Source organism: Rhinoraja longicauda, chromosome 19 (genome assembly GCF_053455715.1).
Source record: "Rhinoraja longicauda isolate Sanriku21f chromosome 19, sRhiLon1.1, whole genome shotgun sequence".
NCBI classification, from domain to species: Eukaryota; Metazoa; Chordata; class Chondrichthyes; order Rajiformes; family Arhynchobatidae; genus Rhinoraja; species Rhinoraja longicauda.
The window spans coordinates 18,061,300-18,083,213 of record NC_135971.1 but is presented as its reverse complement, the minus strand read 5'-3'; the positions used below and the strand labels follow the sequence as shown (position 1 = coordinate 18,083,213).

The 21,914-nt window shown below is 50.2% G+C and overlaps 2 protein-coding genes and 1 long non-coding RNA gene across 3 annotated transcripts in view; 2 read left to right on the top strand and 1 right to left on the bottom strand.

The window, feature by feature from the left end:
- Nucleotides 1-21,914, bottom strand: part of LOC144603184 (uncharacterized) — a 497,022-nt gene that overhangs the window by 355,242 nt on the left and 119,866 nt on the right. The window lies entirely within an intron of this gene.
- On the top strand, nt 4,924-7,265 carry LOC144603178 (uncharacterized). Its single transcript, XM_078416347.1, has 2 exons — nt 4,924-5,093; nt 6,235-7,265. Exons 1-2 carry the CDS (start codon nt 4,938-4,940, stop codon nt 6,631-6,633), a joined length of 555 nt encoding a protein of 184 aa, XP_078272473.1. The 5' UTR covers nt 4,924-4,937; the 3' UTR covers nt 6,634-7,265.
- Nucleotides 10,330-21,914, top strand: part of LOC144603174 (flotillin-1-like) — a 57,932-nt gene continuing 46,347 nt past the window's right edge. The window contains exon 1 of the mRNA XM_078416342.1: nt 10,330-10,472. The gene's annotated coding sequence lies outside the window, so the exon portion shown is untranslated. The remainder of the gene's footprint in view (nt 10,473-21,914) is intronic.

Here is a 21,914-nt window from a genome sequence, read left to right as displayed (position 1 = left end):
AGAATTTCAATGCAAATAATTCATAGTTCATCGACCATATCGATGTGGCAACAACACCTCACTTTTCTTTGGAAACCCGACATGCCCTGATTCGCGTAGACATGTCTCGGTACCTGTAGGAAGGAACCGCATATTAAACCGAAGGTAGACACAAAATGGTGAAAAGGAATGGGTGACGTTTCGGGTCATGACCCCTCTTCAGACTGAGAGTCAGGGGAAAGGGAACCCAAAGTTCATCGAAGATAGACACAAAAAAGCTGGAGTGATTCAGCGGGTCAGGCAGCATCTCTGGAGGGAAGGAATGGGTGACGTTTCGAGTCAAGGTCTGAGGGGTGGACAACATTGTGCACGAGAAAATAAAACTTCGGTGTGTGTACTGCAGAGAGCGGTCCAACCAGGGAAATCCTCACATCTATCTTCTCACTCCCTACATCGCTCCACGCACAGCAAGTTGCCAGAAGGCATCAACTCTGTCAGAGTTTACGATACGATAGAACAGAACTTTCTATCATGGGCGGCAGTGCGGTGGCGCAGCGGTAGAGTTGCTGCCTTACAGCGAATGCAGCGCCGGAGACCCGGGTTCGATCCCGACTACGGGCGCCGTCTGTACGTTCTCCCCGTGACCTGCGTGGGTTTTCTCCGAGATCCTCGGTTTCCCCCCACACTCCAAAGACGTACAGATATGTAGGAAAAATTGGTTAATTGGCTTGGTAAAATGTAAAAATTGTTCCCTAGTGGGTGAAGGATAGTGTTAATGTGTGGGGATCGCTGGTCGGCGCGGACCCGGTGGGCCGAAAGGGCCTGTTTCCGCGCTGTATCTCTAAATTAAACTAAAGTTTATTTATCCCCAGGAAGGAAATTGATCTGCCAACAGTCATAAAATACAAGATACTTGAAACTTGAAAGTGACGAGTGGAAAGGATTGTGTTTCAAGGGACTGCAGACGCTGGTTTAAACCGAAGGTAGACACAAAAAGCTGGAGCAACTCAGTGGGACTGGCAGCATCTCTGGAGAGAAGGAATGGGTGACATTTCGAGTCGAGACCCTTCTTCTGAGGGGTGGAGGGGAGTCACACTACCCCACGTCAGAAGGGGGAGGAGTTGTACAGTTTGTAGAGGCCTTACCTTTGTTCCCCTCCGCCCCCACATCAACGAGTTCCGCGTCCGCCATGACGTGGAGCTCTTCTTCCACTGCCTCTGCCTCCGAGCCTTTTTCCATGCTAAGGAGTCCCCACCCCCCACTGATGACCCCTTCTCCCGTCTCCAACGGACCCCCTCCTCTTGGACCCCCCGTTTGGCCAACTACCCTCACTAGAACTTGTTATCTCCAACTGTCGGCGTGACATCGGCCGCCTCAAATTCTCCACTCCCCTGACTAACTCCAACCTCTCCCCTCCTGAACGTGTAGCCCTCCACTCACTCCGCAACAACCCGGACTTAATCATCAAACTCGCTGACAAGGGAGGGGCTGTGGTAGTCTGGCGTGCTGACCTCTACCGGACCGAGGCCAGACGACAACTCTCAGACACCTCTTCCTACCTATCCCTGGACCATGACCCCACCGATAAACACCAGACCTTTATCAGCAGCACCATCACTGACCTCATCATCTCCGGCGATCTACCCCCCAGTGCCTCCAATCTCATAGTTCCCCAGCCCCGCACGGCCCGATTCTACCTCCTACCCAAAATCCATAAACAGAACTGTCCCGGCAGACCCATTGTCTCTGCCTGCTCATGCCCCACCAAACTTATCTCCACCTACCTCGACACAAAAAGCTGGAGCAACTCAGTGGGACAGGCAGCATCTCTGGAGAGAAGGAATGGGTGACATTTCGAGTCGAGACCCTTCTTCAGAGGGGTGGAGGGGAGTCACTCTACCCCACGTCAGAGGGGGGAGGAGTTGTACAGTTTGTCCAGAGTAACCACGCTCTCTCTATCTCGTCCAGGTCGATGCAGACGATAGAACTTAGGTATCCCAGGAGGGAAATTGATCTGCCAGCAGTCATAAAACACAAAACGCATGAAGCATGAAATTAAAACGACGGGTGGAAACATAGAAACATAGAAAATAGGTGCAGGAGGAGGCCATTCGGCCCTTCGAGCCAGCACCGCCATTCATTGTGATCATGGCTGATCGTCCACAATTAGTAACCCGTGCCTGCCTTCTCCCCATATCCCTTGATACCACTAGCCCCCTAGAGCTCTATCCAACTCTCTCTTAAATCTATCCAGTTATTTGGCCTCCACTGCCCTCTGTGGCAGAGAATTCCACAAATTCACAACTCTCTGGGTGAAAAAGTTTTTTCTCCCCTCAGTTTTAAATGGCCTCCCCTTTATTCTAAGACTGTGTGTGGCCCCTGGTTCTGGACTCCCCCAACATTGGGAATGTTTTTCCTGCATCTAGCTTGTCCAGTTCTTTTATAATTTTATATGTTTCTATAAGATCCCCTCTCATCCTTCTAAACTCCAGTGAATACAAGCCTAGTCTTTTCAATCTTTCCTCATATGTCAGTCCCGCCACCCCGGGGATCAATCTCATGAACCTACGCTGCTCTGCCTCAATTACAAGGATGTCCTTCTTCAAATTAGGAGACCAAAACTGTCCTTCTTCAAATTAGGAGACACAATACTCCAGATGTGGTCTTACCAGGGCCCTGCAGACTGCAGAAAAACCTCTTTACTCCTCTACTCAGTTCCTTCTCACCTCAGTTTTAAAGGATTGGGGATGTGCAAAGATTGGGGAGAGGTGTCAGTCTACCCCATGACAGAAGGGGGGAGGGGTTGTACAGTTTGTTAGCCACAGGGAAGAAGGATCTCCTGTGGCGTTCGTTCTGTGCTGCATCTTGGTGGAGCCAGTCTGTTGCTGAAGGTGCTCCACTGGTTGACCAGCGGGTCATGGAGGGGGCGGGCCGTATTGTCAGTTTCAGGGGCATCCTCCCCTCCAAGACCCCCTCCCGAGAATCCAACTCCAACTCCGCCCCCCCCCCCCCCCCCCCCCCCGGTACGGAGCCGGCCTTCCCGACGAGCTTGTTGGTCCTGTTGGCGTCTCCGCGTCCTTCGCCCTGCTGCCCCGGCTCACGGCAGCGAAGAAGCTGGCCGCTGGCCACCGCCGACTGGTGGAACATCTGCAGCATCCCACTGCAGACGTTGAAGGAGTGTGAGGGGGCGGACTGTGGGGGAGGGAGGGGTTGGTCTATCTTTCTAGGAAACCTGGTTCAATGTGAACAGTTGGGCGGGAGAAGACTCTGGCATTATCTGAACACGCTAAGTGAGATTAACTTGAGGAGCTGAGATATTTCCCAACTGAAGCAACAGATCTAGACTTGTCAAGTGTTTAGATTGCAACATGATGCGGGAACTTCACAAAAGAGCATGGAAAAAAGCCATCTGTAAAATTCAGTGGAACTGGCGGCAAGCCAGCACAACTTGTTTACTCCATGAAAGTCACAGGGTCATTGTGTGGTACAGGGCCTTCGGCTCGACTTGGCCACACCGGCCAACAATCCCCATCGGCATTAGTCGCACCTGCCCCGCGCTTGGCCCATATCACAAGCTCTTAAGAGATAAGAGTAGAATTAGGCCATTTGGCCCATCGAGTCCATTCTGCCACTCAATCATGGCAGTGCAGCGTAGGTTCACCAGGTTAATCCCCGGGATGGCGGGACTGTCTTATGAGGAAAGATTGGAAAGACTGGGCTTGTATTCACTGGAGTTGAGAAGGATGAGAGGGGGATCTTATAGAGACGTATCAAATTCTAAAAAGGACTGGGGAAGCTAGATGCAGGAAAAATGTTCCCAATGTTGGGGGAATCCAGAACCAGGGGCCACACAGTCAAAGAACAAAGGGGAGGCCATTTAAAACTGAGGTGAGAAGAAACGTTTTCACTCAGAGAGTTGTGAATTTGTGGAATTCTCTGCCACTGAAGGCAGTGGAGGCCGATTCACTGGATGAATTTAAAAGAGAGTTAGATAGAGCTCCAGGGGCTACTGGAATCAAAGGATATGGGGAGAAGGCAGGCATGGGGCACTGATTGTGGATGATCAGCCATGATCACAATGAATGGCGGTGCTGGCTCGAAGGGCCGAATGGCCTCCTCCTGCACCTATTTTCTATGTTTCTATGTTTCTATGTGCACATACAAGGAATGTGCCTTGGTGCCCCGCTCGCAAGTAACAACACGGACATACAGCGAACAATTACGAATAAAGCATAAAACATTAAAACATTAAGCATACATCATTACAGTTTAAACATGTGAGTGAAATAAACCAGGGCAAAAAGAGGCTACAGACTTTTGGTTTTTGAGTAGTGCTACTACTCGTGGGGGAAAAAAAATGTTTTTATGTCTGGCTGTGGCTGCTTTGACAGTCCGGAGTCGCCTTCCAGAGGGAAGTGCTTCAAAGAGTTTGTGGCCAGGGTGAGAGGGGTCAGAGATGATCTTGCCCACTGGCTTCCTGGCCCTTGCAGTGTACAGTTCGTGGTTGGGGGGGGGGGGGGGGGGCGGGGAAGGGTTGCAGCCAACAACCTTCTCAGAATGGCGTTGGAATCCGAGTCTGTAGATTGGGCAAGGGTCGCATTTATGCTCGTCACATCTGCAATTGTTCGGTTAAGCGTTTTATAACTAGGGAGGGTTTTTTTTCAACCAAGTAAGCTGTTCTTTGTCAAAGTGGCCCGCCCAGGACTTGCCCTCACTCCGGGAGGCGTTTCCATCTATCTGTCGCAAGAAAATAAATAAATTCTTCTGTAAATTCTTCCGGAGGCGTAATTGGCTTCGAAGATGCCTATGGAAAGAGGGGAATTCAGGAGAGGCGGAGCCTGCAAGGTGTATTAATAGCCCCTCTTCTCCCGGAACAAACTCAGAACACAAATAGTTCTTGAACTCTCTCTCTCTCTGCTGTTAGCGCCTGGTCTGTCCTCTCACAACCCAGCAGAGCCATGTGTCGGGGTTGCGACCGCCACTTTCGCCTGGTGTCGACGGTCCCTGGGTGGGACAACAAGTTGCTGGACCAGCAGAAGAGCTTCGTGAAGTTGGGGCAAGTCAAACGTGCGTCGGGTCGCCGCCGACCTGTCAAAGTCCTGTACCCGGCACAGGTGAGAAGACCATCACTTTTCTTGGGATGGGGTGGGAATAAAAGGGCCGTTCGGTCCATCCTTTATCTGCTCGGGCAAGAGGTTACAGAAGATAGACCCGAAGTGGTGGAGTATCTCAGTCAGCGGGTCAGGCAGCATCTCTGGAGAAGATAGTCACAAAGTGTTGGGGTATCTCAGCGGGTCAGGCGGCATCTCTGGAGAAGATAGACACAAAGTGCTGGGGTATCTCAACAGGTCAGGCAGCATCTCTGAAGTTTCAGGTGGGGACCCATTTCCATGCTGATGCTGGGACAGTCCTGAGTTGGTGGGACGACAGACGGCTGAGGAGCTGGGATTTAGGGGTCGGTTGTTCTTCAGTAGTGTTGCTTAGGCGAGGGGTGTTTGCAGCCTCCATTGTCTTTCCTCCACTGCGTTGTTGTGCCTGAACCCACACTGGCCACTTACCACACCCCCCCCCCCCCCCCCCAACCAACGCCCCAAACCAGGGGAAAGGTCTGATTGTGCAGGAAGGAACTGCAGATGGTGCTTTAAACTGAAGAAAGGCGCAAAATGCTGGAGTGACTCAGCGGGGCAGGCAGCATCTCTGGACAGAAGGAAATGGGTGACATTTTGGGTCGAGGCCCTTCTTCCGACTGATTGCATCTCCTTGGATTTAGCTCTGGGCAAATTGGGTGGTGTCATCCCAATGTCAACATCGTGGTCAGTGCGGCACGATGGCGCAGCGGTAGAGTTGCCGCCTTTCAGTGCTGGCAGCGCCAGAGACCCGGGTTCCATCCCGACCGCGGGTGCTGCCTGTACGGAGTTTGTACGTTCTCCCTGTGACCTCGTGGGGTTTTCCACCGAGATCTTCGGTTTCCTCCCACACTCCAGAGGTTTGTAGGTTAATTGGTTTGTAGGTTAATTGGTAAAATTGTCCCCTAGTGTGTGTAGCGTCAGTGCGCGGAGATCGCAGGGCAGTGCGGACTCGGTAGGCCGATGGGCCTGTTCCCACGCTGTATCTCTAAACTAAACTAAACTGAGACAAAATGTCACCCAATGTTGAGCCATGAAAAATGCGACGGAAATGCTCTTTATGTTTGTTGAGTTGTGAGGAATGCAACAGAAATGCTGACCTTTCCTTCTGTCCTTTGCCCATCCATAGGTCCGAAAGTATCTTCCCCCGAAGAAGAAGGACTGGGTGAAGAGGATGCTCCTCGTTCTCATGTCCATCGTCGCTGTCCAGGTGTATGAAGCCACCGAGGACAACGAGGATTTGGACAAGTCTCTTGCCTTGCCAACTGTGCCAGTCCATGTGATGCCATTGCCGCCCATCAATGGGTCCGCCTTCCTGATGCCAAGCCAGATGGTGGTGGGCAACTGCTGCCCAACTGCCCGAGGCCAACGATGGACGATCGTGGAGTCCGCTGGCCAACTGTCCGGAGGGAACGGGTCTTCCCCCCACCAGGATGTCGCCGGGGGGCTTCCCAATCCGCTGCGCATCACCGTGGACCTCAGGGTCAAGAGGGGGTCCGTCCCAAAATCCAGTCCTCACGTCCAGTGAGGAGATGAAGGAGACCAGAGGAGCTCTCAAGTTTGACTCCAACTCCCCCCCCCCCTTCTGGCACTGTGAGCCAATATCTCTGATTATATCTTCAGTCTGAAGAAGGGTCTCGACCCGAAACGTCACCCATTCCTTCTCTCCCGAGATGCTGCCTGACCTGCTGAGTTACTCCAGCATTTTGTGAATAAATTGATTTGTACCAGCATCTGCAGTTATTTTCTTATACTCTCTGATTATATAGAACTGGTGTCTCGAGTATCCATTGCTTCCTTCCTGGATTTGTGAGGCACTGGGTCTTTAAAGTTCAGAGGGGACTTTGTCAAGGACTCTGAGGATGGAGGAAACCATTGATAAATGTCAACCATCTTGCGTCTTTGCCTGTCGACAGTCTACATCCTCAGCGTTACCCCAGCAACGCTGAGGAAGTTAACACTAGTCCCACCTGCCCGCGTTTGGCCCAGACCCTGTCCATGTACCTGCCCAAATGTCTTTTAAATGTTGTTTATGGAATCCTATTCCTATTTATCTATTGTCTAATTTATTTGCTTGTTGTGTAAGTGATTTTGATTTTATTGATGGAAATTTAATATAATTTGAAACAAAAATGTTCAGGTCTCTTTTGAAGACATGTTTATCACCTCATTAACTAAGTTAAGACTGCATTCTCAGTATGTTCTGTGAACAGATTTTAATAAAGGATGATTTGGAAATAACTCTCCTTGTAATTTTACGAACAACCTCTTGTTACCTTTAATAATTTTAAGTTCAAAGGTTTCGCAACATTGTTCTAACGATTAGTTTCGTTTAGAGTTACAGCAACATACCTTTCAGCCACTGAGTCCGTGCCGATCATTGATCATCCGTTTACACTAGTTCTATGTTATTCCACTCTCTACACACTAAAATCAATTTAGAAGCAAAATAACCTACACACCCGCACGTCTTTGAAATATGGGAGGAAACCGGTGCACCTGGAGAAAACCCACGTGGTTACAGGGAGAACGTACAAACTCCACACACACACACACACACACACACACACACACACACACACACACACACACACACACACACACACACACACACACACACACACACACACACACACACACACACACACACACACAGCATCCAAGGTCAGGATCGAACCCGGGTCTCTAGTTTAATTTAGTGATACAGCACGGAAACAGGCCCTTTCGGCCAACCGGGTCCGCGCCGACCAGCGATCCCCGTACATTAACACTATCCTATACCCACTAGGGACAATTTTTACATTTACCAAGCCAATTAACCTTACACACCTGTACGTCTTTCGAGTGTGGGAGGAAACCGAAGGTCTCGGAGAAAACCCACGCAGGTCATAGGGAGGACATACAAACTCCGTACAGACAGCGCCCATAGTCGGGATCGAACCCGGGTCTCCGGCGCTGCATTCGCTGTAAGGCAGCAACTCTACCGCTGCGCCACCGTGACCACCCAAATTGGAGGAACAGCACCTCATATTTCTACGCGGTAAGGCAGCAACCTACCTCTCCACCACCGTACACATTGCTCTTTTTCTTCTCCTTTGAAACAAAATCACGATGTTCTGATTCCATCCTTTATCATCACAGCATGTAAGAAGCAGTGAAGGACACAAAGTGCTGGAGTAACTCAGTGGGTCGGGCAGTATGCCTGGAGGACATTGATCAGAGACGTTTCGGGTTGGGAGCCTTCTTCACACTGCAACAGACTGAATCCATTACGTCTTACAGAAATGTATAAAATTATAAAAGGACTGGACAAACTAGATACAGGGAAAATGTTCCCGATGTTGGGGGAGTCCAGAACCAGGGGCCACACAGTTGAAGAATAAAGGGGAGGCCATTTAAAACTGAGATGAGAAAAAACCTTTTCACCCAAAGAGTTGTGAATTTGTGGAATTCTCTGCCGCAGAAGGCAGTGGAGGCCAATTCACTGGATGAATATAAAAGGGAGTTAGATAGAGCTCTAGGGGCTAGCTCAATCAAGGGATATGGGGAGAAGGCAGGCACGGGTTACTGATTGTGGATGATCAGCCATGATCACGATGAATGGCACTTCTGGCTCAAAGGGCCAAATGGCCTCCTCCTGCACCTATTTTTAATGTTTCTATGTTCCTCCCTTAATTCATCCCAGAGAGCATGAATGTAATGAAAAGCTTCCAAGCTCCTGGAGAAAACCCACGCGGGTCACGGGGAGAATTTACAAACTCCATACAGATGGCACCCGGCTTCATGATTGAACCCGGGTCTCTGGCGCTGTAAGGCAGCAACTCTACCGCTGCGCCACCGTGCAGCAGTGTGTTTATTGCCACAGTGTGTTGTACTAGTCAACTTATCAATCTCCGCATTAAAAATACCCAATGTCTTGGTATCCACATGCATCTGTGTCAATCAATTCCTTAGATTCAGCACCCTCTGGTGAATGAAATGGGTGAACACCCTTCTTCAGACTGAGGGTCAGGGGAAAAGGAAGCGAGAGATGTGGACGGTGATGTTGAGAGATATAGAACCAACGAATGAAATATGTGCAAAAAAAGTAACGATGATAAAGGAAACAGGCCATTGTTAGTCCACACTGACCAGCGATCACCCCATACACTCGCACTATCCTACACACACAAGGGAAAATTTACAATTTTTACCAAAGCCATTTAACCTACAGACATGCATGTCTGTGGAGTGTGGGAGGAACCTGGAGCACCCAGAGTAAACCCACGCGAGTCACGGGGAGAACGTACAAACTCCATACAGACAGCGCCCGTGGTTGGGATCGAACCTGGGTCTCTGGTGCAGTGAGGCAGCAACTCTGCCACTGCGCCACAGTGGCCCAGGCAACCTGTGATGGGTGGGGGAAGTGTCGGCTGATGGTTTGTATAGGAAGGAACTGCAGGTGCTGGTTTACTCCGAAGATGGACATAAAGTGCTGGAGCAAGTCAGGCAGCATCTCTGGATAAACAGGCGTCATGGGGCGGCGCTGTGGACTGGTGGTGATTTTACTCCTCCCGGTCATGGGGCGGCGCTGTGGACTGGGGTGATTTTACTCCTCCCGGCCATGCAGCGGCGCTGTGGATTGGGGGTGTCGTCACTCCTCCCGGGCATGCGGCGGCGCTGTGGACTGGGGTGATTTTACTCCTCCAGGCCAAGGGGCGGCGCTGTGGACTGAGGGTGATTTTAGACCTCCCGGCCATGCGGCGGCGCTGTGGATTGGGGGTGTCGTTACTCCTCCCGGGCATGCGGCGGCGCTGTGGATTTGGGGTGTCGTTTTCTCCTCCCGGCCATGGAGCGGCGCTGTGGACTGGGGTGATTTTACTCCTCCAGGCCAAGGGGCGGCGCTGTGGACTGAGGGTGATTTTAGACCTCCCGGCCATGCGGCGGCGCTGTGGATTGGGTGTGTCGTTACTCCTCCCGGGCATGCGGCGGCGCTGTGGATTGGGGTTGTCGTTACTCCTCCCGGGCATGCAGCGGCGCTGTGGATTGGGGTGATTTTACTCCTCCAGGCCAAGGGGCGGCGCTGTGGACTGAGGGTGATTTTAGTCCTCCAGGCCATGCGGCGGCGCTGTGGACTGGGAGTGATTTTACTCCTCCAGGCCAAGGGGCGGCGCTGTGGACTGAGGGTGATTTTAGTCCTCCCGGGCACGCGGCGGCGCTGTGGATTGGGAGTGATTTTACTCCTCCCGGCCGCCAGTGGCGCCGATGCGATGCGAGGCGAGGCGCGGGGCGGGGCGTGTCGTGTTCGTTAGTCTCCGGCCTGAAGTAAACAGGCGACCGACTGACTGAGAGAAACAACGCGGGCGGCGGCGACAGCGACAGCGACAGGTGAGTGGGAGCCGGGGCCCGGGGCCCGGGGGAGACTGCGCGGCCGGCAGGAGGTGGAGCAGCGAGGAGGGGAGAGGTCGGGGTCTGGACCCGGGGGCGGAGGCCGGGGCCCAGCGGGCGGTCTGGCACCAGGGCGGAGGGTGGAGGGATCAGGTCTGGCACCAGGGCGGAGGGTGGAGGGATCAGGTCTGGCACCAGGGCGGAGGGTGGAGGGATCAGGTCTGGCACCAGGGCGGAGGGTGGAGGGATCAGGGGTCCAACCCCTTGAAGAGAGTAAGATCCGAGTTTAATTAATCTGAGGAGGGTGAGATTTAAATGGGTTGGAGAGAGAGATCAGGGTTTAAATAGGTTGAAGAGAGAGAGATCAGGGTTTAAATAAGTTGAAGAGAGAGAGATCAGGGTTTAAATAGGTTGGAGAGAGAGGGATCAGGGTTATAATATATTCCTTTATTTGTCCCACACCGGGGAAATTTACAAATAGGTTCAATAGGTTAAAGAGAGAAATCAGGGTTTAAATAGCTTGGAGAGAGAGGGATCAGGGTTTATTTAAATAGGTTGAAGAGAGAGATCAGGGTTTAAACGGGTTGAGGAGAGAGATCAGGGTTTAAACGGGTTGAGGAGAGAGATCAGGGTTTAAACGGGTTGAGGAGAGGGACATCAGGGTTTAAATAGGCTGAGGAGAGGGAGATCAGGGTTATAATATATTCCTTTATTTGCCCCACACTGGGGAAATTTACAAATAGTTTTCAATAGGTTAAAGAGAGAGATCAGGGTTTAAATAGGTTGGAGAGAGAGGGATCAGGGTTTAAATAGGTTGGAGAGAGAGAGATCGGGTTTAAATGGGTTGGAGAGAGAGAGATCGGGGTTTAAATGGGTTGAGGAGGTGGGTTCATGGTTTAATCTCCTTGAGAAGGGCGTGATTTGGGTTTAAACAAGTTGAGAGAGTAGGTTCAGAGTTTAAACGTCTTGAGGTGGGTGGTTAAGTCCTTCGAGGACAGTGGGATCAGGGTTTAAATAGGTTGAGGAGGTGGGGCCAGGGTTTAATCTTCTTGAGGAGGGTAGGATTAAGGATTAAACCCCTTGAGAGCGAGATCAAAGTTTAAATATAGTTGATGAGGTGGGATTGGAGGGTATTCTTTTGAGGAGAGTGGGATCAGGGTTTAAATCACCTGTGGAGGGCGAGATCAGGGTTTAAATAAGTTGAGGAGAGTACAATCAGGGTTTAATCTCCTTGGGTAGGGTGTGATCAGGGTTAAAACACGTTGTGGAGGTGGGATCGGAGGTGAGATCCTTTGAGGAGAGTGGGGATCAGGGTTTAAACAGCTTGCAGTGGGTACGATCTGGGCTTAAACCCCACGGGAAGAGCAAGACCGGGGTTTAAACCTCTTGAGAAGGGTGGGGTCAGCGTTTAAATAGATTGAGGAGTTGGGTTCACTGTTTAAACAACTTGAGGTGGGTGGGATGAGATACTGAGAGGAGAGTAGGATCAGGGTTTAAACCCCTTGGAGACAGCGAGATCAGTGTTTAAATAAATTGAGGAGGTGGGTTCAGGGTTTAAACACTTTTGAGGAGGTGGGATCGGAGGTGAGATCCTTTGAAGAGAGTAGGGTATCAGGGTTTAAACATCTTGCAGTGGGTACGATATGAGCTTAAAGCCTCATGAAGGGAAGAGATCGAACCTTTCTTTGCCTTCCATCATGGCGAGGAATGTGGAGGAGTCACTGGTGGTTGTTCATGTTAAAATGTATTTTGTGTGTTCTGTTGCTTTTTATTGGAATGGCAAATTAAATTCCTTGTATGTTGCAAAACATACTTGGCTAATAAAGTATGATTATGATTATGGGGAGAGCAAGATCAGGGTTTAAGCTTCTGAAACATTTAAACGTCTGAAGACGGGTCTCGACCTGAAACGTCCCCATTCCTTACAATACAATACAATATACAATATATCTTTATTGTCATTGTACAACGAGATTTGGAATGCGCCTTCCATATGATGCAATAAATTAATTAGCTAATCAGTATAAATTTAGACAACCCAGTGAAACAAAATTAGAAACAGTTTTAAAACAGAATAAAGTTCAAGTAGGTCTGTGCCGGTTCACTGTGCGATGTGACCATCCGGCTCAGCAGGGACCGGTTCATAGCAGCTATGACCCTGGGGATGAAGCTGTTCCTGAGTCTGGAGGTGCGGGCGTAGAAGGCCTTGTAGCATCTGCCCGATGGTAGAATTTCGAACAGACTGTTGCAGGGGTGTGATGAGTCTTTGTGGATGCTGGTGGCTTTTCTGAGGCATCGTGTGCTGTAGACGCCCTCCAAGTCTGGTAGCTGTATTCCGATAGTCTTCTGAGCTGTATGGACTACCCGCTGAAGAGCTCTCCTCTCTGCCTCCATGCAGCTGAGGTACCACACAGGGATGCCATGCGTTAGGATGCTCTCTATGGTGCATCTCCAGAGATGCTGCCTGTCCCGCTGCTTTACTCCGGCTTATTGTGTCTTCAGGGTTTAACGTCCTTGTGGAGGCTGTGATTCGGCTTTAAACAGCATGAGGAGACTGGGATGGGGGTTTAAACTCCTTGAGTAGGGTGTCATCAGGGTTTAAATAGGTTGAGGAAGTTAAGTCTTTTGAGGGGAGTGGGTTGATGGTTTAGATTGGGTCGAAAATCCCTTGAGGAGAGCGAGATTGGGATTTAAACTTTAAACTTTAAACATCTTGAGAAGGCTGGGGTCAGGGTATAAATATGTTGAGGAGGTGGGTTCGGCGTTTGGGCGACACGGTGGTGCAGCGGTAGAGTTACTGCCTTGCAGCGAATGCAGCGCCGGAGACTCAGGTTCGATCCTGACTACGGGCGCCATCTGTACGGAGTTTGTAACGTGACCTGCGTGGTTTTTCTCCGAGATCTTCGGTTTCCTCCCACACTCCAAAGAGGTACAGGTATGTAGGTTAATTGACTGGGTAAATGTAAAAATTGTCCCTAGTGTGTGTAGGATAGTGTTAATGTGCGGAGGTCGCTGGGCGGCACGGACTCGTTGGGCCGAAGGGCCTGTTTCCGTGCTGTATCTCAAAATCTAAAAAAAATCTAAACGTCTGGAGGTGGGTGGGATTGGAAGTCAAATGTTGAGTATAGGCGCAAAGAGGTCCTTCTGCAGTTGTATTTTTGCTATTGAGGGCGTGCAGCGTAGGTTTACTAGGTTAATTCCCAGAGTGGCGGGACTGTTGTATGTTGAAAGACTGGATCGACTAGGCTTGTATACACTGGAATTTAGAAGGATGAAGGGATATCTTATCGAAACGTATAAGATTATTAAGAGGTTGGACACGTTAGAGGCAGGAAACATGTTCCCAATGTTGGGGGAGTCCAGAACAAGGGGCCACAGTTTAAGAATAAGGGGTCGGCCATTTAGAACTGAGATGAGGAAAATCTTTTTCAGTCAGAGAGTTGTAAATCTGTGGAATTCTCCACCTCAGAAGGCAGTGGAGGCCAATTCTCTGAATGCATTCAAGAGAGACCTAGATAGAGCTCTTAAGGATAGCGGAGTCAGGGGGTATGGGGAGAAGGCAGGAACGGGGTACTGATTGAGAATGATCAGCCATGATCACATTGAATGGCGGTGCTGGCACGAAGGGCCGAATGGCCTCCTCCTGCACCTATTGTCTATTGTCTAAATCCTTTGAGGAGAGTTGGGATCAGGGTTTAAATAATCTGTGGAGGGTGTGATCAGGGTTTAACTAGGTTGACGAGAGTAGGTTCACAGTTTAAATTTAATTTAGTTTAGTTTAAAGATAGGGTGCAGAAACAGGCACTTTGGCGCCGTGCCGACCTGCGATCCCCGCACACTAACACTATCCTAGGCACACTAGGGACAATTTTTACATTTGCCCAGCCAATTAACCTGCATACCTGCACATCTTTAGAGTGTGGGAGGAAATCGAAGATCTCGGAGAAAACCCACGCAGGTCACAGGGAGAACGTACAAACTCCGTACAGACAGTAGTCGGGATCGAACCCGGGTCTCCGACGCTGCATTCGCTGTAAGGCAGCAACTCTACCACTGCACCACCGTGACCTCCCTAAATGTCTTGAGGTGGGTGGGATCGGAGGTGAGATCCTTTGAAGAGAGTGGGATCAGGGTTTAACCTCCTTGAGGAGGGTGTAATTCGGCTTGAAGGAGCCTGAGGAGGGTGGGATCAGGACTTAATCCCCGGCAGTGGGTGGGATTAAGTCTTAAATCCCCTGAGGAGAGCTGGATCAGGCTTTAAACAGTAGGAAAAAAAACTGCAGATGCTGGTTTAAATCGAAGGTAGACATAAAAAGCTGGAGTAACTCAGCGGGTCAGGCAGCATCTCGGGAGAGAAGGAATGGATGACGTTTCGGTCGAGACCCTTCTTCAGACTCGTTTCGGGTCGAGACTCTTCTTCAGACCTTCTTCAGTCTGAAGAAGGGTCTTGCCCCGAAACGTCACCCATTCCTTCTGTCCCGAGATGGTGCCTGACCCGCTGAGTTACTCCAACATTTTGTGTCTACATCAGCCTTGAGAAGGCTGGGGTCAGGGTTTAAATAGGTTGAGGAGGTGGGTTCAGAGTTTAAACGTCTTGAGAAGGGTGGGGTCAGGGTTTACATAGGTTGAGGATGTAGGATGAGGGTTTAACTCTTTTAAGGAAAGTGGGATCAGGGTTTAAACTACTTGAAGGTAGGATTAGGCTTTACATTGTGTATGAGTGCGCTTGAAAGCAAAAGGAGTACAGGATTGTGTGGCTGAATGGCCAACTCTTGTGTTGGAAGGAACTACACAAGGAAGGAAGATGCTGGTTTACACCGAAGAGACACATTAAAATGCTGGAGTAATTCAGCGGGACAGGCAGCATCTCTGGATAGAAGGAATGGGTGACATTTCAGACTCTGAAGAAGGGTCTTCAGAAACCCGAAACGTCACCCGTTCCTTCCATCCAGAGATGCTACCTGCCCCACTGAATTACTCCAGCATTTTGTGTCTATTTTCGGTGAACTCTTGTGGTCTTGAATAGAGTTCTCTATCACAATGATTGCCAGCTTCCACCTGCATAATGTGTCTGATGAAGGGTCCCGATCCAAAATTTCACCGTTCCTTCCATCCAGAGATGGTGTCTGACCCCCTTTTTTTAACCAACATAATGTTGCCTGACTCCCCGCATCCCCACCCCCAATTGGTTCCAAGTTCTCCTTTCCTGAATCCCTTATCATAGAAAGTAGGTGCAGGAGAAGGCCATACGGCCCTTTGAGCCAGCATCGCCATTCAGTATGATCATGGCTGAACATCCAGAATCAGTACCCCATTCCTGCTTTCTCCCCGTATCCTTTGATTCCGTTAGCCCAAAGAGCTAAATCTAACTCTCTCTTGAATACAACCAGTGGATTGACCTCCACTGCCTTCTGTGGCAGAGAATTCCGCAACTCTGTGGGTGAAAAAGTTTTTCCTCATCTCAGCCCTAAATGGCCAACCCCTTATCCTTAAACTGTGTGACCCCTGGTTCTGGACTCCCCCAACATGGAGAACATTTTTCCTGCATTTATCCATTCTCCTTGACATCTCCAACTTCAGATAGTTCCTCGATCCCTCTCTTTCCTCCTCCCCCCCCCCCTTCCCAATTCTCCCACTAGTCCTCCTGTCTCCTTTTACTTCCTATCTTTGACCCACCTTCTCCCCTGACATCAGTCTGAAGAAGGGTCTCGAGCCGAAAGGTCACCCATTCCTTCTCTCCTGAGATGTGGCCTGACCCGCTGAGTTACTCCAGCATTTTGTGTCTATCCTTTTTACTTGTTCCGTTCCAGCCAAAATCCCACTTTTCACAATGTGTGCACTTTTGCACAGTTTACACTTTTGCACACCCTCCCATGCTCCAAGGATGTACAGGTTTGTAGCTTCATTGGCTTGGTATAAGTGTAAATTGTCCCTAGCATGTGTAGGATAGTGTTCATGTGCTGGGATCGCTGGTCGGCACAAACTCGGTGGGCCGAATTCAAGGGCCTGTTTCCGTGCTGTGTCTCTAAACTAAACACTTCTTCCCACCCGGTCTACTGCAAAAAGTCTATCCCCTACTCCCAATTCCTCCGTCTACGCCGCATCTGCGCCCGGGATGAGGTGTTTCACACTAGGGCATCATAGATGTCCTCATTCTTCAGGAAACAGTGCTTCCCCTCTAGTGATGCTCTCACTAGGGTCTCTTCTACATCCCGCAGCTCCGCTCTTGCTCCCCCTCCCCCCACTCGTAACAAGGACAGAATCCCCCTCGTTCTTACCTTGCACCCCTCCAGCCAGCGTATCCAACAAATCATCCGCCGACATTTCCGTCACCTACAACGGGACCCCACCACTGGCCATATCTTCCCATCCCCTCCCCTTTCTGAGTTCCGCAGAGACCGTTCCCTCCGTAACTCCCTGGTCCACTCGTCCCTTCCCACCCAAACCACCCCTGCAACCGCACTTTCCCCTGCAACCGCACGAGATGCAACACCTGTCCCTTTACCTCCCCCCTCAACTCCATCCAAGGACCCAAACAGTCTTTCCAGGTGAGACAAAGGTTCACCTGCACCTCCTCCAACCTCATCTATTGTATCCGCTGCTCTAAATGTCAACTTATTTACGTCGGCGAAACCAAACGCAGGCTCGGCGATCAATTCGCTCAATACCTTCGCTCAGTCCGCCTCAACCAACCTGATCTCCCGGTGGCTGAGCACTTCAACTCCCCCTCCCACTCCCAGTCTGACCTTTCTGTCATGGGCCTCCACCAGTGCCATAGTGAGGCCCACCGAAAATTGGAGGAACAGCACCTCATATTTCGCTTGGGCAGCTTGCAGCCCAGCGGTATGAACATTGACTTGTCCAACTTTAGATAGTTTCCCTCCCCTTCCCAGTTCTCCCTCTATCTTCCTGTCTCCACCTATCAAGCGAGATGCAGGAAAAATATTCCCAATGTTGGGGGAGTCCAGAACCAGGGGCCACAGTCTAAGAATAAAGGGAAGGCCATTTAAAACTGAGATGAGAAAAAACTTTTTCACCCAGAGAGCTGTGAATTTGTGGAGTTCTCTGCCACAGAAGGCAGTGGAGTCCGATTCACTGGATGAATTTAAAAGAGAGATAGATAGAGCTCTAGGGGCTAGCGGAATCAAGGGGTGTGGGGAGAAGGCAGGCACGGGTTACTGATTGTGGATGATCATCCATGATACAATGAATGGCGGTGCTGGCTCGAAGGGCCAAATGGCCTCCTCCTGCACCTGTTTTCTATGTTTCTATGAAAGGCCTGTTTCCATGCTGCATCAATTCAATTCAATTACACGCCTCTTTTATCCTTATCTCGTGCCTTCTGTCTTTCCATCCCTGGGATTTATCCAACTATCTGCCGATCAAAAAACTCCCCTTCGCCAGTATCCACCTATCACTTACCAGACTTTGTCCTGCCCCCACCTCTCTTCCAGCTTTCTTCTCTTTTACTACAATCAGCCTGAAGAAAGTTCTGGAGAAATATGGAGAAAGGAACTGCCGATGCTGGTTTAAACTGAAGATAGACACGAAAAGCTGGAGTAGCTCAGACTCCAGAGGAAGGGTCTCGTCCCGAAATATCACCCATTCCTTCTCTCCAGAGATGCAGCATATCCTGCTGAGTTACTCCAGCTTTTTGTGTCTTATCAAGGGTCGGGAGAACATGGATCAAGAGAGAGTTAGATTTAGCTCTTAGGGCTAAAGGATACAGAGTGCTGGAGTAACTCAGCGGGTCAGGCAGCATCTCTGGAGAGCGTGGATAGGTGACGTTTCAGAGAGTGCTGGAGTAACTCAGCAGGTCTGGCAGCATCTCTGGAGAACATGAATAGGTGATGTTTCGGGTCAGGACCCTTCTTTACTTTAGTTTAGTTTAGAGATGCAGCGCTGAAACAGGCCCTTCGGCCCACCGTGTCCGCGCCGACCAGCGATCCCCGCCCCCAGTCTTTCTTCATATGAAAGTCCTGCCATCCCAGGAATCAATCTGGTGAACCTTCTCTGTACTCCCTCTATGGCAAGAATGTCTTTCCTCAGATTAGGAGACCAAAACTGTACGCAATACTCCAGGTGTGGTCTCACTAATGCCCTGTACAACTGCAGCAGAACCTCCCGTCTCCTGTACTCAAATCCCCTCGCTATGAATGTCAACATACCATTCGCTTTCTTCACTGCCTGCCGCACCTGCATGCCTACTTTCAATGACTGGTGCACCACGACACCCAGGTCTCGTTGCATCTCCCCTTCTCCTAATCAGCTAAACATGGAAGCTGGTTTCTGCAGAGTGCTGTTTGGGCTTTGTTCTGTTGGAGAGGCTGGAAAAATGCCAAGCTGTGAATGGCTCTGTTGAAATAGCGTTGTGATTTTTTATTTCCGTGTGGTTATTGCATTGGAAATGCCGTACACCTGTTGAGTAACCCTCCTTCAGGAATGTAGAGAAGAGTGAGTTTTGCGGGTCAGTCCACTGAGGAAGTGGGAGACGGTTGTGAAAGTATTGCGTAACTGCTCTGGAAAACCCGGCCGTTTTTATTTCCCATTGCAAATAAATGACTCATTTGTGACATGGTCGGGCTGCTGACTCGGTTGAGGCTGTGACAGCATCATCTCATGTCGACATTGCATGTCTCCAGAAACTCCACTCACCCCTTTGATTCAGGCCCCATCTGTGAAAGAAGGGGAAATTGTCAGTGTTTCTGGCTGAGATTATTCATACAGACAATAGACAACAGGTGCAGGAGGAGGCCATTCGGCTTTCCTAGCCAGCACCGCCATTCAATGTGATCATGGCTGATCATTCTCCATCAGTACCCCGTTCCTGCCTTCTCCCCATACCCCCTGACCGCTATCATTAAGAGCTCTATCTAGCTCTCTCTTGAATGCATTCAGAGAATTGGCCTCCACTGCCCTCTGAGGCAGAGAATACCACAGATTCCCAACTCTCTGACTGTAAAACGTTTTTCCTCATCTCTGTTCTAAATGGCCGACCCCTTATTCTTAAACTGTGGCCCCTTGTTCTGGACTCCCCCAACATTGGGAACATGTTTCCTGCCTCTAACGTGTCCAACCCCTTAATAATCTTATACGCTTCGATAAGATCCCCTCTCATCCGTCTAGATTCCAGTGTATACAAACCTAATATATCATCTGTCCTTCGCTCCACAACGTTACCTCATTGGAAATCCCAAACCCTAACATGCGCTTTGTCTGGGGAAAGGATAATGATAGACCCTCCAGTTTAGTTTGGAGATGCAGCGCGGAAACGGGCCCTTCGGCCCACCGGGTCCGCGCCAACCAGCGATCCCCGCACGCTAACATCATCCCGCACACACTCGGGACAATTTACAACTTTACCAAGCCAACAAGCCTCCAAACCTGCACATCTTTGGGATGTGGGAGGAAGCCGGAGCACCCGGGGAAGACCCCCACAGGAAAACGTGCAAACTCCGTACAGGCAGCACCCGTGGTCAGGATCGAACCTGGGTCTCTGGCGCTGTAAGGCAGCAACTCCACCGCTGTGTCACCCAAAGTCAACCAAGCTTTTATCTTCAGGAAAGCCTGCGTTAAGTTTAGTTTAGAGATACTGCAGGGGAAACTGGCTGTATCCCTGCAAACAAGCCCTTTGTCCCACCGAGTCCTCGCCAACCATCGATCGCCCGTTTAAACCAGTGATACGTCATCCAACTTTCTCATCCACTCCCTGCGCACTAGGGGGCAGTTTACAGAGGTCAATTAACCGACAGGCCTCCACTTCATGTGGGATGTGGGTGGAAACCAGAGCACCTGGGGAAAACCCACTCGGGTCAAGGGATGAATGTGCAGACTCCTCACAGACAGCACCCAGGGTGAGGATCGAACCCGGGTCTAAAGAAGGGTCCCGACCTGAAACTTCACCTATCCATGTTTCACAGAGATGCTGCCTGACCTGCTGAGTTACTCCAGGAATTGGTGCTTTTTTTTTGTTAACCAGCATCTGCAGTTCCTTTTTTCCTCCTCCAGAGTAACTGCGCTCTCTCTGTCTCGTCCAGGTCGATGCAGAGAGAGCAAAGGGTCCCGACTACATTAGTGGCACGATACGGTAGAACTTTATGTATCCCAGGAGGGAAATTGATCTGCCAACAGTCATAAAACACAAAACACATGAAGCATGAAATTAAAATGACGAGTGGAAACATAGAAAATAGGTGCAGGGAGAGGCTGTTTGGCCCTTCGAGCCAGCACCGCCATTCATTGTGATGATGGTTAATCATCCACAATCAATAACCCGTGCCTGCCTTCTCCCCATATCCCTTGATTCTACTAGCCCCTAGAGCTCTATCCAACTCTCTCTTAAATCCATCCAGTGATTTGGCCTCCACTGCTCTCTGTGGCAGAGAATTCCACAAATTCACAACTCTCTGGGTGAAAATGTTCACCCAGAGAAAAAGTTCCTTCTCACCTCAGTTGTAAAGGATTGGGGATGTGCAAAGATTGGGGAGAGGTGTCAGTCTACCCCATGACAGAAGGGGGAGGGGTTTGATTGCCACAGGGAAGAAGGATCTCCTGTGGCATCTTGGTGGGACCAGTCTGTTGCTGAAGGTGCTCCTCAGGTTGACCAGCGGGTCATGGAGGGGGTGGGCTGTTATTGTCCAGGATGCTCCGCAGTTTGAGGAGCATCCTCCCCTCCAAGACCACCTCCCGTGAATCCAACTCCAACTCCAGGACGGAGCCGGCCATCTTAATGCGCTTGTTGATCCTGTTGGCATCCGCGGCCTTCACCTTGCTGCCCCGGCGCACGGCAGCGAAGGAGACGAGCACTGGGTCCCAGCAACTGGTAGAACATCTGCAGCATCTTGCTGCTGACTTTGAAGGAGTGGAGCCTTCTCAAAATGTGATTCCATGGGTGCATTACAGATCAGGGCGTTTATATTCAAGCGATCCACCACCAATATATCTCTCCCCAGCACATAAAAGCAAAGCCTTATCTATGTGAAGCAAGGAACTGCAGATGCTGGTTTAGACCGACGATAGGCACAAAATGCTGGAGTAACTCAGCGGGACAGGCAGCGTCTCGGGAGAGAAGGAATGGGTGACGTTTCGGGTCGACACCCTTCTGTCACTACCCAAAACGTCACCCATTCTTTCTTTAGATAGATAGCGCTCTAGGGGCTAACGAAATCAAGGGATATGGGGAGAAGGCAGGCACAGGTTACTGATTGTGGATGATCAGCAATTTTGGCAATGAATGGCGGTGCTGGCTCGAAGGGCCAAATGGTCTCCTCCTGCCCCTATTTTTTAATTTCTATGTTTGAAGAACCTTTCTGAAGAAGGGTCTCAACCCAAAATGTCACCCATTCCTTCTTTCTCGGCCTGAAGAAGGGTCTCGACCCAAAATGTCACCCACTCCTTCTTTCCTGTCTGAAGAAGGGTCTCGACCCAAAATGTCACCCATTG

Bases quoted from the DNA above. Each gene is read 5' to 3' on its own strand.
- LOC144603178 (XM_078416347.1), top strand. From the start codon at position 4,938: ATGTGTCGGGGTTGCGACCGCCACTTTCGCCTGGTGTCGACGGTCCCT. The intron at 5,094-6,234 runs GTGAGAAGACCA...GCCCATCCATAG, and splicing joins AAGTCCTGTACCCGGCACAG to GTCCGAAAGTATCTTCCCCC.